The sequence below is a fragment of the Sander lucioperca genome, chromosome 6 (assembly GCF_008315115.2).
Source record: "Sander lucioperca isolate FBNREF2018 chromosome 6, SLUC_FBN_1.2, whole genome shotgun sequence".
NCBI classification, from domain to species: Eukaryota; Metazoa; Chordata; class Actinopteri; order Perciformes; family Percidae; genus Sander; species Sander lucioperca.
Genome location: NC_050178.1, coordinates 14,027,952 through 14,041,447, shown reverse-complemented (window position 1 = coordinate 14,041,447; position 13,496 = coordinate 14,027,952). Strand labels below are relative to the sequence as shown.

Genomic DNA, 13,496 nt, shown 5'->3' with positions numbered 1-13,496 from the left:
GTCTAAAAAGGGTTCATTTTCATTTTTTACCTGGGAGCACAACAAGTTGCATGGTCAACGGGAAGACAACACAAGGGGGTTGGGGGGGGGGGAGACACCACTAAATTATAACACTAAATAATAAAAATAAATTAAAAAACACCACTAAATAAGTTTAAAAAAAAACACCATTAAATATGCTGAAAAGACATTTTTGAGGTTTTCACTCAGAATGCACCCTTCACATGTGTGACTACCAAGGATCACCCATGAAAGTGTACACATACCTCATTTTCCTCTGTTCACATACAACATCCCTCTACTCATTAGCACATTTGGTACACAGCGGGAGAGTTTTCAAAGCCCTATGTAGGTCAGCGACAGGGTGTGTAGGAGTTGGTGTCATTATTCTCTATTCTCTGTTCTGTGATGTATCTTATTTTCCCCTCAAGAATAGCTTTCACACAGCTCTGCTCCCGGGGCTCTTTGTTTTTCTAAGCTGAAATGTGTTTGATGGCTTGTCCAAACGCATTCCCTCAAAGAAAGTTGCTCAGAATACCTGTCGTATTGATTCTGAGGAAGGGTTATTTTAAGTGAAAAACTTTCAGTTTTGTATTAGTGTTATCAAGCTGAACTTGTATTCATGACACCAGCTGTCTGGTTGATTGTAATGTAGTGTAAATATCAATTACATTTCAGGGCGCTCCTATGCTTGCTCAAACCGATTCACTCTAGTGAACACTCAAGAATGATGCTCAGTCAGTATGGCTTTCATACGTACTTTCTGTGGAAGTACAGTGGCAATTTCTTTCATTAACGTCTTACACTGATGGTTTCTATAACATTCATTAAAAGAAGATGCTGCTTTCTTCTGACAAAATCATCCTTTTTTCCCCCCACGCATTCTATGAGCCATACCATAGACTGCACGGCCCAAATGACCTAATCAGTACTCCAGTGACGAATGTAGAAACAATGCTTTCTGAGGCGAAACAGAAGTTTTTTTTTTTTTTTTCCTCCACAAAAGAGTCATTGTTGATTTGAGCAATGAGTGGGCCAAATGGAAAAACTGTGCTTGTGGTACAGAAGGGATGGCTGGGTCCAAAGGCTGCAGTGGCATATCGTTCTCGTAAACACGCAGAGAACCGAAAGCAAACGTGCACCTATAACATAACTTTTTATTTCACATATGGTGGTAATTCAGGATTCAGAGCCATTCCTGAACCATAGAGCTAACAAACATCATGCCCAATTCAGCTGTCAGCAAGCAGTAGTAAAAGATAATGAGAGCTGTAAATGACATTGTGACAACCCTTGTATCCAGGTTAAACAACAAAGTGCTGACAAACAATTCTACAGCCAGCCCGTGTTAAGCCGCCTCCGCTCCATGCTGTCATTTTCCCAAAGGAGTCCGACAAACTGCCCCATCAGGCCCGAGAATGTTCCAGCATTGGAAGCAGTTCGGTGCTAATCAAAATGCAAAGCAGATGCTGAGTTCATTGAGCGGTACACTAACATGCACAGAAACAGAGGGTATGTCATAGAAACTCCCCCATTGTGTAATAATGAAACAATTACTGTGTGCAACAATTTAATACCTTAAGGGCATGTGTGACATGGAAGATTTCCATTTTATTTAGAAAATATGCTAACAACAAGTCTAATTTCCATAAAGAGTTACAGCCGACAATTTAAATGCCCAGCTAGTTGTAGAGGAAGTACCATGGGTCCAAAATCAGTGTCAAACATATTATGTGTTTGCAAATATGTTATGCCTGTATTGATTTTTCATTAATTTTAAATGAATTTCTAAAATGTGTTTTCTGCTGCCATACCAGCTTTCATTGATAAGACAAGATGAAATTAGCCTCTCATATAATTGAGGTCTGTAATGTAAGGGCAGATGTTTTCATCAGTGGGTGTGTTGATATCTTAATTAATCTGTCACTAAGCCTCGTCAGACTCTTTGATTTAACTAACAGCCTTTCTAATGGCCATATGTCATCTTTATAGTGCTAGCGTTATATTCCGTTTCGCTCTCTCTCTCTGCACCAAGGCTACATGACTTCAATTTTATTTCATTTATTTAGGCAAATAGTTGCTCAATGTATGGTGTTTTATGCACTGCAAGAAATGTACACACTGAAGAACAAAAGTCTGAGAATTCCAGTCCAACCTTTTTATGAAGAGCAGAGAACATTCCAATCCTTCAGTCCATTTAAATATTTTTGCCTTTATCCAAATAATTTATGTGTGAAGGGTGAAATTTGAAACAACACTGCCAGTTGTCTGGAGATAGCACATTAAGGCTTAAGCAATAACTCCTAAATTCATATCTTATTATCAGATGCAGGAGAAAAGGCTGGTTACAACATGATTGCATTATTTCAAAGCCTACAAATCCCTAAAGAAAAAATACAATAGTACACATTATCTCAACTTTATTATTCAGTGTCTTTGATTATGTGGTATCCCATCACATATTTTTTCATCATATGTGTCACTTTCAACTCAAATGGTGGACATGTCATTTTAGAACAAACTATTTACACTTGCATTTTGTTTCTTTTTCAGGGATTATGTCTACTGTGATGTCTCAACAGCAACCACCAAAAGAGGATGAAGAGGAGGAAGATGAGGAGCAAGGGGAAGAGTTTTCGTTTGAGGACAGTGAGGATGAGGAGAAACTTGAGGAGAACAGTAAAGGGATCACCTCTGACTCTGCTAGATCTGTCCAGTTGTCGAAGAAGGAGGAGAGTGAGACATCCGGCAGTGTCTCACAAACAGGCACAGACTGCACACAACTTCTTACACCTGCGCCTCCTGCTGGACAGGAGGGCGTCCTCCCCAAGGATGTAGCTTCAATTTCTACTGCAGGTAACACCTTTTCTGGAATAAGCTATATATTTTTTAAATGGGTGCTATTCTTCTGTAGATAGATGATAGAGCTCAGTTGGTTCAGCTGTTCAGAACCATCTTAAAGTGAATAACTTTGGTGGAAAATGTAGGCTACTTGGATCATTCAGCCAGCCCACGGGTTCACGGTTTGGGGGTATTTCTAAGCTACTGACGGCGGCTAGCTTAGCCTCAGTGACTATCCCCGCGGGTTTCACACACCTGAACAAAACCAAAGTATGTGATTAACGTTACCTGAATCTTGGCAGTGACTTGCTAGCCAGCAGATAAACAGTGTAAATAACCGCACGGCGACTTACACACACACACACCTGCAGCCCAATGCACCATAATAGCTAGCAACTGCGCTAAGTTACAGCCTGTAATGTAAAAAAAAAAGGTACAACATGTAGCTAGCTACTGTAACGTTAGTGGGAGTTTTTTATGTTGTAGCCTAGCAAGATGGTAGAGGTGGAATTGTTTGTGCGTTAACGTTACGTACTTACGTTACATTTTTTGTAATGATACAATGAATCATATTGACAGAAACAATCATATTTTACCAGGTGATAATATGTTTTGGAATCAAATTCCAATATGATAAGTAGGCTAACTAATAACTATAGCATCTAAATAAATGTAAGTGGAGTGAAAAGCACTAAGTGAAGTAGGCCTATAAGTGGAGTAGAAATACAAAGTAGCTTAAAATGGACAAAAAGAATAAAATAAAACAAAGGTAAGAAATTGTCTTTGGCCTGTCTGGCAAATTGGGGGATACTGGATACCAGGAAATTGAATAGAAGTAGCTACAGTTATGAGTAGTAAATGTACCCAGTTATTTTCCACCACTGCTGATGGGTGTGGACTTTGACAGTTTGACACCATCTGGCTTAAATTAACTAACTTTAACCATTTTGTTATTGTAGAGAGTAGACACGGGATAGTGGTAAAAGTTGCTGTACTGTAACCAAAACCCACACGCTTCATCCTCTCCACATGCGTGCTGTCATCCAACAACTGCTGGGCAAATCACTGAACCACTAACTAGTCACTGTACAATAAGCTGTATTTGATAAAATGGCTCTAAGATTGTATGTTGCGTCGTAAGTAAATGTATCCGATCAGTTTCCCATAGCCACACGCTGTGTGAGTGACTTCAGCTTGTATGTGGTTTAAATCTCTCCTTAACAGGATTTAATTATTGCCTCAGGCAGACAGAACAGAGTTAATTTTCCCCTTAAATGGATGAAGTTATGTATTAAGTATGATATATTTACTACCTGGCTAATGTTGCCAAACTGGTCCTGATAATTACATGCCAGGATAAAGAGATTTAGGTCTTGGATAAGTTCTGTTGGACAAAGTGAAGCCATTAATGCTTAATTAAAAAGCTTTTTTACTAAGTCTATGTGTGGTAATTCGTTAAATGGGCTGTGGAGATGCGTAGGGGAATTCTGGGCGTTGATAATGTGTAGTGGAGGTCTGTTTCTGTTATGTAATGGAGGGCTGAGAGCAGCTGAGATTCAGATCCCTCCCTCACCAGATGACATTAGTTTACATGGTGGAAAAAAACAAAGGAAATTGATCATGACATTTGTTTAACAGCACTTTCCTTACATACATACACCTACATTCCTTTACTGTGAAACTACAGTACAACCTTAAGGCCTGCATGATATGAAGAAAATATGCGATAATGTTTTTTGAATAGAACGCGGCATTACTTGCGATTAATAACCAGATATAAAATTAGACAAAGTACTCCGTTCTGCCTGTCTGCTGCTTTCAGTAAATACAACAAATTGCTTGAAATTATTTCCAACATTGTTTTATTGAACATTGAACTGAACACAAAAGCACCCAATACAAAAAGAATGATAATAGTTACATTTTAAAAAGCAGTTTCTACTGATACTCTATTTCAACAAACTCTCAAAATACTTGAGTGCAATATTGCAAACTTTTGCGATGTGTTTGTCGTGTAAGTTGACATTGCGATGTTAATAAAAAAACGATGTGTTGTGCAGCTCTATCAACCATGCTTAATTGTCATTGTAACTACCTTACACCATCTGCTTAATTATTTCAGACGTAGGTGTCCTCCATGTAAGCAAGTGTGATTTAGTTTTGACAGTAACTTTCTTACTACTATACTGTATACAAGAAGTAAGAGAGAATAGGTAATAACAACACAAAGTCACAGTCCTTCAAGTGAGTCAGTCCTAAAGTTGTATTTGTCATTTTTTTTCAAATATGTGCTTCCTTTGCTTTGGAATAGTTGTCTCATGGTTACTGTTTTCCTCATTTTGACAGATGTTCCAGTTAATGAGTCACCCAGCGGGTAAGTTGCCTTTGATTATTACAGTATGGGGAAAATTACTAAAGGGCGGTGGAGAAAGTAAACTCAGCATCACGCCACATCAGTGTTATGTCATTATGTCTGAGATAATGTCATGCTTACACGACATCCAAACACGCCACAGTGGGTATGAGATACTGGGATGGTACGCCGCATCTATTTGTTCAACATTTAGATGCCAGATGGCATGTCACACACAGTGACAAGTGGTAATGTCAAGAATAAAGTAATGTTGCTGATACAATCCTAGACGGAAATCACAGGATTGCCTAATTCATGACGATGCATACAGTATAATATGATGCGCCTTGCTTATATACTCTATTATGTATGTTGTGTCAAGATGAACTTAATTTAAAAAGTCAGTTCACCCAAGCAGAAAAAGCTAATCTCTCCCTTGTGGTACTGTTCTGTAGCCATGCAAACAGTGTTGGTGTTCTTTTATCTTTATTTTATTTGACAGGAACAGTGCATATTAATAAACATGTCTGTAAATATGCTAGATTTAGCCAAAGGGCTACTATTTTATTTTAAGGAACGTCCGTTACATTCAAGCCATTGCCAAATGAGTTGATACAAAGCAAATCAAGACTATCAGCTCCACACAACTCTCTCTGTATTTCTCAGTTTGGCTATGTTTACAAAACGGTGTAGTCCGGCGACTTTTGCACGCAGCAGCTTGAGTGATGCGTTTTAAGTCACCGTTGAAGAGTCCATCATGTTTTTTTTAAAATTCCCGCTGTCCACTGCGTGGGGTGGGGGTGGTGCGTGATCACCGAAGGCTTGTGTCAGGTGGACGCGCTGACAGTGTTGTTGTCATTACTTAGAATTTGTCATGGGGGCGACAGAAACTACACACTACAGCTTTACACTGCAGTCTCAATACAGTTCTGGCTGCGTAGATGTATGAATGAAATGACTCTAACCCCTGGTGCAGTCAGAAAACATCTTTTGTACACTCAAGAAGACAGTTTGCTTCAAGGCCTCAGCCCAGTGAATAATAATGTGATAGTTTATTGATTCCTCTAAATCAACTCATCTTTTTGCCTGCTCTCCTCCATGGGGAGGTATGCAGTCAAAGTCACCTACAGAACAGCCCTGGGGCTGATAGACAGTTAGGTTTTTCAAAGGATACTTTAGCTTGCTTGAATCGACAGCCATTTAATGCCTTAAAGGTTCAGTTGGTAACTTTTATAAAAATGAACTTTTGTCATAATTGCCCAAACTGTCGCTACATCCTGACAGTAGTACATAAATCAGATAATCTGTGAACATTTCACGTTCCTCTGCCTCGATGGTGCTCCTAATGGCATAAGGAGAACAACCAATCAGAGCCATGGCATCTCTAACGCAGTGTCAGTTACATCACGATTACTGTGTTGCCTTTTTCTCGCCTCATATGCTTTCAGAAACATATTTTAGTGTACTGTTTAGCTGTAAAATGAGAAAGCTTGCTCCAGCCAGTCGGCCGTTGGGCGGTGCTAGGTTTTGCTAAACCAGTGCCTGAAATGGGCCAGTACACACCAGTATCGAGTACTTCTGATTTCTTGAGTGTTATTAAAAGGCAGATATTTATACCAAAATAGGCTATAAATCATGATTTATTGCGACAAACCAAGCAATTCTATGTACAATTAGACATTCAACACCCCCATTTAGCCCAAATGGAATGATCCTAGTTTGACTGTTTGACCGCAGTCCACGAGCAGTCATTGACTCTGCGTTAGAGACTCCCCCGCTCTGATTGGTTGTTTTCCTACGGGCACGGTGGGAACTTGCAATTGCCATTAGGAGCAGTACGGGGAGGCAGAGGAACAGATTATCTGTCTCATGTACTACTGTCAGGATAATGTCAGTTTCAACAAATATGACAATAACTTATTTTTTTTTTTTTTTTATAAAAGTTACCATCTGGAGCTTTAAGTGGAATCTCACCAGTCAGTATTAAATAAAATGAAATGAACACTGAAGTTTCTGGCTGTAAAGCTTATAACATCTTCATACAGGGGAAGCACATTTACATTTGAACTGCTAGAACCACCAGATAGCAGAAACCTTACTAAAGTAGTTCAGAGACACATGAAAATATAATGTACTATACACATTTTTCCTTGCTTGTTTAACGTTATGAGATTTACTATATTGTTCTAGGCCAGGGGTCTTCAACTTTATTTAAGCCAAGGAACCCTTAACTAAGAGAGAGACAGAGCAGGGACCCCCTACTACATATACTGTATAAAATGTAGTTGCATATTAAACAGGACCTACAATAAAGTGTGGGCGGCCTAAAGCTGAAATACATATATTGTGAATACATAGAATACTAAGCTATTAAAAATAATAATTGTTGGCATGATTTTATAAATGATGTTTTAATGTTAAAACATACGTGTGGCACAGTGCATTGTTTGGATTAGTTGTATCTGTGGATGGCTACCTCAGTGACTACCTAACCTACAGTATAGGCCAGTACATTTTTTTTCCTCACAAATAGGCTGATTTATATTTGCTAATAATATGTTGGATGCATGTTAAGACCCGCAGGGCTCCCGGGCCCCCTGTTGAAGATCTCTGTTCTAGGCTAAAACAAACCATAGAAAATATTTGCAAACACTCTTTGGTCTCTTCGGATCTTATCAGAATCCTCCCTCTCCAGCCTCTCTGGCCTGCATGATGAAGCCATGCAGGGGCCCTGATTTTGGCGAGGACCCCCCCCCCCACCTGTGCTTCTGCTGTAGGAAGTGTGTGCTAAAAAAACCCCTCTACTGATAGCGGACTTTAGGGTTCGGATTCCTGTGGGCTTTCCTGTGCTGAAAAGAGGGGCCTGTATTCATGCACAGGTGTGAGCTTGTGTGCATGTGTCTGTACAGTAATGTTTGTGCTGTGTGCATTATGTGTGCGTGCAATGGAGTCACAGGGAGGTCTTGGCAATTTCTCATGCGGGGGGGGGGTTCTGCTGAGTGCACATTTCCACTTTGGTATAGTCAATAGTCTGCCTTTTTTAAAGAGGAGCTATCAATAGCACTTTCCACCATCAAGGTGTTAAGACTGTCAGCACATCCACCAGATCTGTCAGCAGTTTTAGGATAATATTGCCAAAATAACTTTTAGATTTTTAATGCAGACATATGGGGTTATCTTAACAGCGCAATGACAGCACATCAGCTCGTTACAGCTATTAAGCTCAAGGCAGCATTTCTCTGCTGTGAGTTTTATGTGTGCTCCAGTGTTTGATGCCAGCAGTTACTTCTGACTTCACTTTTTACCCCCCCCTGACAGATAGTTTTCATTAAACGCATTGCACAGAACCTCAGCAGTAAATAGATTAACACAAAAGATACCATGACAACGTGACAGTAAATGCTTCTGTTTTATGTGCACAGAGCTCTAGCGTTAGAAAGTATAACTTTACTTTATCTCCCCCCCCCCCCCCTTACTTTTTGTTTAGTTCAACTTTTTGCCCTTTTGCAGCCTTGCAGAACTTTAGACTTTTTGCCCTTGTTAAAAATAAAAAAAGCTTAGCTCTGTAGCTTACAGAACACATTTATTTTTCACAGCCACTTTTTTTTGAAGACCCCCCTCACCTTGTTGTACTCGCCTCAGTTGAATGTGCTGTGAAAGCAAAAGTCTTAAAAACAAAATGTGAATACAACTATAGTGGGAAGCCATGAACCACATACTTAGGGTGCTATCTATAATTAGAGTCTGTCATGATGTACAGAACAACTTCAGTACCACCGGCTGCATTGTGGGGAACGGTTCAAAATTGAGGAGTGGGCCGTTGTTTGTGGAGGAGATTTAGAACCTGAGGACAAATAGAGCTTCATCAGTATGGCCAGCACAATGCTCGTGCAGTTAAAACGGATAGCTATACTCAAGAGTAACCAGGGGGCAGAACAGGTGGAGCTATGGCAGGTTGTACTGTCCTGGCACAGAGGCTGAAGGGAATGAAAACGGATGGAAGTGTGGGATTAGCATTCAGTCAGCTTCTGCTTCAGGCCCCGGGCTATGCCATTTGCATTGACAAATGATTCCTGCTTCTCTCCTTGAGCTATATGACTCACTAGGGCTTATAGGGACAGATAAGTTGTGAAGGGCTGCGCAAAGATACGCCTGGATCGATAGCTACGCTGCTCAAATCACTCTCGCCTGACATGAATGCATACAATCATGCAGACAAAGCTGTACACCGCTATTGTTCTGGCTCCACTCTATTTCTTTTCCACACGAGCAATCTTAATGACAAGAGATCAGTTTATCGTAAGACATTTGTTGACAAATAGCTCTTTATTTTGTTTTTATGTGGGCGGAGATCATTTTTGTTCTTTTAGATTGAGATGAATGATCCAGCATCATAGAGAATGCTGCAGCGTAATACTTTACAGTCTTTTTGCAGCTTGATGCCACCGCAAAACCAAATGTCTACTATCAGTAGCTCTGATATAACATGTTGGCAGGGCATTGCATCGACTTCCCAGATATGTGGTGGGCATTTATAGCACAACAGGGAGAGCATGGCTCAAACACAGCCAAAGCTATCACTTTATTTATATACAGTTTATAATGTTAAACTTGTAATTAAAAGGTTATATTTACATACATCGTTATAGTTACATTTTTAACTCTCCTTCATTTTGGACCAGATTGAAATGCCAGACTGCTGGAGTTTGCTGAAATGGCTTTTAAATTTAAAGTGTAAAAAGTAGGGCTGTCAATCGGTTACAATTTGTAATCCGATTAATCGCATGAGCGTCCTAGTTAACTCGCGATCAACCGCAAATTAATCACACATTTTTTATCTGTTCTAAATGTACTTTAAAAGGGACATTTTTTCTTTCAAGTTTGTAATGGTCCAGTGGTATTTGAGACTCAACTACTCCGCTGGGAACTTCACATCGACAGTACATGCAAATAACTTTTTTTAAGGGCTTTGAAACTCAACTTGCCATTCAAAAGACCCTTGTCTGTATCCGTTTCTGCTCAAGGAGCTTTGTTTCTGCTAGCCATCCTCTCCCGTTCATGGATGTATTCTAGAACCCGTAACACCTGCTCCCGTTCTGCCGTTTCGTCGAAATCACAGAGCGTGCGCGCGTTAATCGCACATTTAAAAAAAGAGTGCCGTTTAAATTTGCGTTAACTCGTTATTAACGGGTTAATTCTGACAGCCCTAGTAGAAACCGTTTTCTGTCATTGAGACTATCTAAGTTATTCTCATGCAGTGAATCTAACCTATCAGAATTCTGTGTATGGTAACACAGATGCTACAAACTACCTACTGTTATTTTTTTATTTGTCCTTTCTGACTCATAATACACAGTTCACCTGGTGCTGTACTCTACAAGAACAGATAATGGTTTTCAAGATCGTTGAATACACACAGTCTACTTCCATTGCCACTGAAATGGAAAGTCTGCAAGGCTGCCGCCTCAAGGGCTCCTAATTTACGTAATTTTCGTGCACATTATTTTCCTGGCATGTCTTGTTTGTCTGCAAGTTGCCCATCACTCTGAGTAGCTGCTGCTGCTGCTGCTGGCATTGCGAGCATTGCTGAGGTGTTTAGCAGAGGGACAGATTTAATTAGTGTAGATGGGAGTCTCCTACACGCTGGATCCTGTCATATTATCAGTCATGTGGGGGAGGACAATCCCTCACTGGCAGCATCAACACAGGCCATGTGATAGCTGTATCAACAAGATTTTCCCCTGTGATGTCAGTCTGTTTTTAATAGCCGGTTCAGGGCGGCATGTTTTCAGTCAAAAAGCCAGCGGTTGATTATGGTAAGCTGCAGGCATGACAGGTATTTGACAGTGCTCAGGGGCGAGTGAAGTAACTCAAGTATTTAGCAGTAGGTGTGATTATAAATGTTTTCCTTTACACATGGCCTTGCACAAGTTCTTCTGAATAAATAGATCAGCAACTTATCCCACACACAGCTATAGTTGTCACTATTAACAAAACGTATTGGGTAAAGTGCCAGAAATGGTTGTCCCAAATAATCATTTAAAGGAATCCACTCTGTACTTCCGCGTATTTAGCTATTTTCAGTTCCACTTAAGGTCCTGTCTGGGTGGAACATTTTCCTGTGAAGCCTACATATGAAAAAATAAGATAGAAGACAAACAAAGCACTCAGAGAGCAGACTTCAGGGAGTGCGCATTTGCATGCTTGGATAGCAAAGAACTATTTTGACCCTCGCCTCCCTCTTCCTCTCACTGAAATTAACTCGTAATGAGGCACACAGCACTCAGTGTTAGTTTAACTACTGCTAATATGTGGGTACCTTCCAGGGCCTTGGCAGCAGCAGCAGCAGCAGCAGCCGAGCCCAGTACCTCAGCGTCTCGTGTGGGAGAGGAGGTCCGGGGGCTTCCAGTTGTGCTGCCAGCTGTGGAGACGCCGACTGATTCAGGAGACCACAGCAAAGCAATCGGCAAGGAAAGCTCCGACTCCAGGGACACCTCTGAAGGTACAGAACTAAATTATATTGACGGGGAAGTGATGTACCTTATATTGTAGATCAAGGGTTCAATTTCAGACCAAAAACAAATTGAATTTAAGCTTGCCTTGGGATTCAGGCTCATTCCAACCTATGCATCACAGTGTTCCCATCGCGGACAGATTAGAAAAAACCAATCGGGCCTCCAGAGTTGCGTAAACAGTAGCGCGGACCACACCACAATGACACTGGCCATATAAATTGTGCGCCAGTTTTTTGTTAGTACTGCACCTAGCATCGTTTGACCTTAATCAACAGTTGCAAGAATCCCATATTACAGGCCTACGGTCATCTTATGGCTCATTGATTTCTACAGTGAAAGAGGTCAGACACACATTATGTATTGACACACGCGTGTGCACAAACACACTCCGTTCTCACGCACACGTATTCTCTGGCACGATTTGATTTCTACACAGACATGACACAAATCCAATTAATTCAGGATGAGGATCAATAGAGAACCATTTCCATGAGGGAAAATTGCTTTTGGATTTCGACTCAGTCAGCAGTGCTGGCGTTATTTGAAGGTGGCTCAGAAATGAGAGATGTAAAGGAGCCTTGCAATGCTGCACGACAATTTTTATGTCCCACTCTTCTGATGTATTTCCACACAGGCCTCCGCTCAAACTAGCTGAAAAATGTCAATTATATTAAACCTCTCGCCTCCATATCGAAAATTATAAAACACAAAGTGGGAAAAGCAAGCCAACTTAAAACAACATAAATGAATAGGACTTCACTGATCTCAAAATCTACTGCAATGCTGGGTTTGTGTTTTTACATTTGGTACTTTTTACCTTTTTAGTTTTTAAACACCAGACTCCTGGAAATATTTTGGCATATGTATTAACCTGCTGTGGCGGACAACATGTTTCATTGTGTAGAAAGACCAAATGTACTTTACATTACATGGATGAATAACAAAGTATTTCCTGTTTGTAAAATGTCCCTTCACTCCTCCGTTGTGGTCATGGCACATTTTGATGTGATTATCTGACATTGATCGTAAATGCTTTGCTCCGTATTTTTTTCTTTTACATTCTCAACAAGGAAATGTTCGTAATGGCAGTGTATTATTATTTTTTTTTTTTTTTTGGTTGCCTGCAGTGTCATTGTGACCTGTGGATGAGTTTATCACAGTGTCATTGTGCTGCTGTAGAGAAAAGTTTCATAAAAGTAAGAAAACACAGTGAGGAACTTCTGCTTCTTCACGTTTGAAATAACAAGCCGTGTTCCCAAGAGGCCCAGTCATTTTTGCAGATATGCTCATAGTTAGGCTGATAGCCCAAATCCAGTTTTTTTTTCCGTCTCTTTTCTGAATCCTTTCTGAATGCACAAGTGTAGGGAAGTGAGCGATATATATACAGAACATTTGTGTAGCTAATCCTCGTTTGTAGAAAAAGAGTTGCTCTTTGTTCATCTGCTGGATTGAATCCAAGGTTATTTTAGACTGAATAGTCCATGACAGAATACACATCGCCAATCAGATTAATTGAAAACAGTGATTGTTGCTGTTAGGGGATAAGGAGAAAGTGTTACAGACAAATCACAGTTTAAAACTAAATCAATAAAGCTCACTGAGCTAAATTAGGCTGAAACACTCTCAAAGCAGTTAATGACAAATCCGGCCGAGCGTGGAGATAGAATGGGTCAATAGCTCAAACGAGCTGGATACAATCATGTTGCGTCACATGGACAAAGCCGTTACGGCGATATGCACAAAGCGACGTGCCAGATCTCCCTGAGGAAGAAGTCCTTTAAATGCAT

General features: G+C 40.3%; 1 protein-coding gene across 4 annotated transcripts in view; it reads left to right on the top strand.

The window, feature by feature from the left end:
* The window catches only part of arhgef10la (Rho guanine nucleotide exchange factor (GEF) 10-like a), a 135,951-nt gene that overhangs the window by 10,875 nt on the left and 111,580 nt on the right, over positions 1-13,496 (top strand). For all 4 annotated transcript variants that reach the window (XM_036001935.1, XM_031302032.2, XM_031302033.2 and 1 more), the window contains exons 2-4: positions 2,554-2,856; positions 5,188-5,215; positions 11,521-11,696. In XM_036001935.1, coding sequence (XP_035857828.1) covers positions 2,559-2,856; positions 5,188-5,215; positions 11,521-11,696 — 502 coding nt within the window. In that variant the 5' untranslated portion in view covers positions 2,554-2,558. The remainder of the gene's footprint in view (positions 1-2,553; positions 2,857-5,187; positions 5,216-11,520; positions 11,697-13,496) is intronic.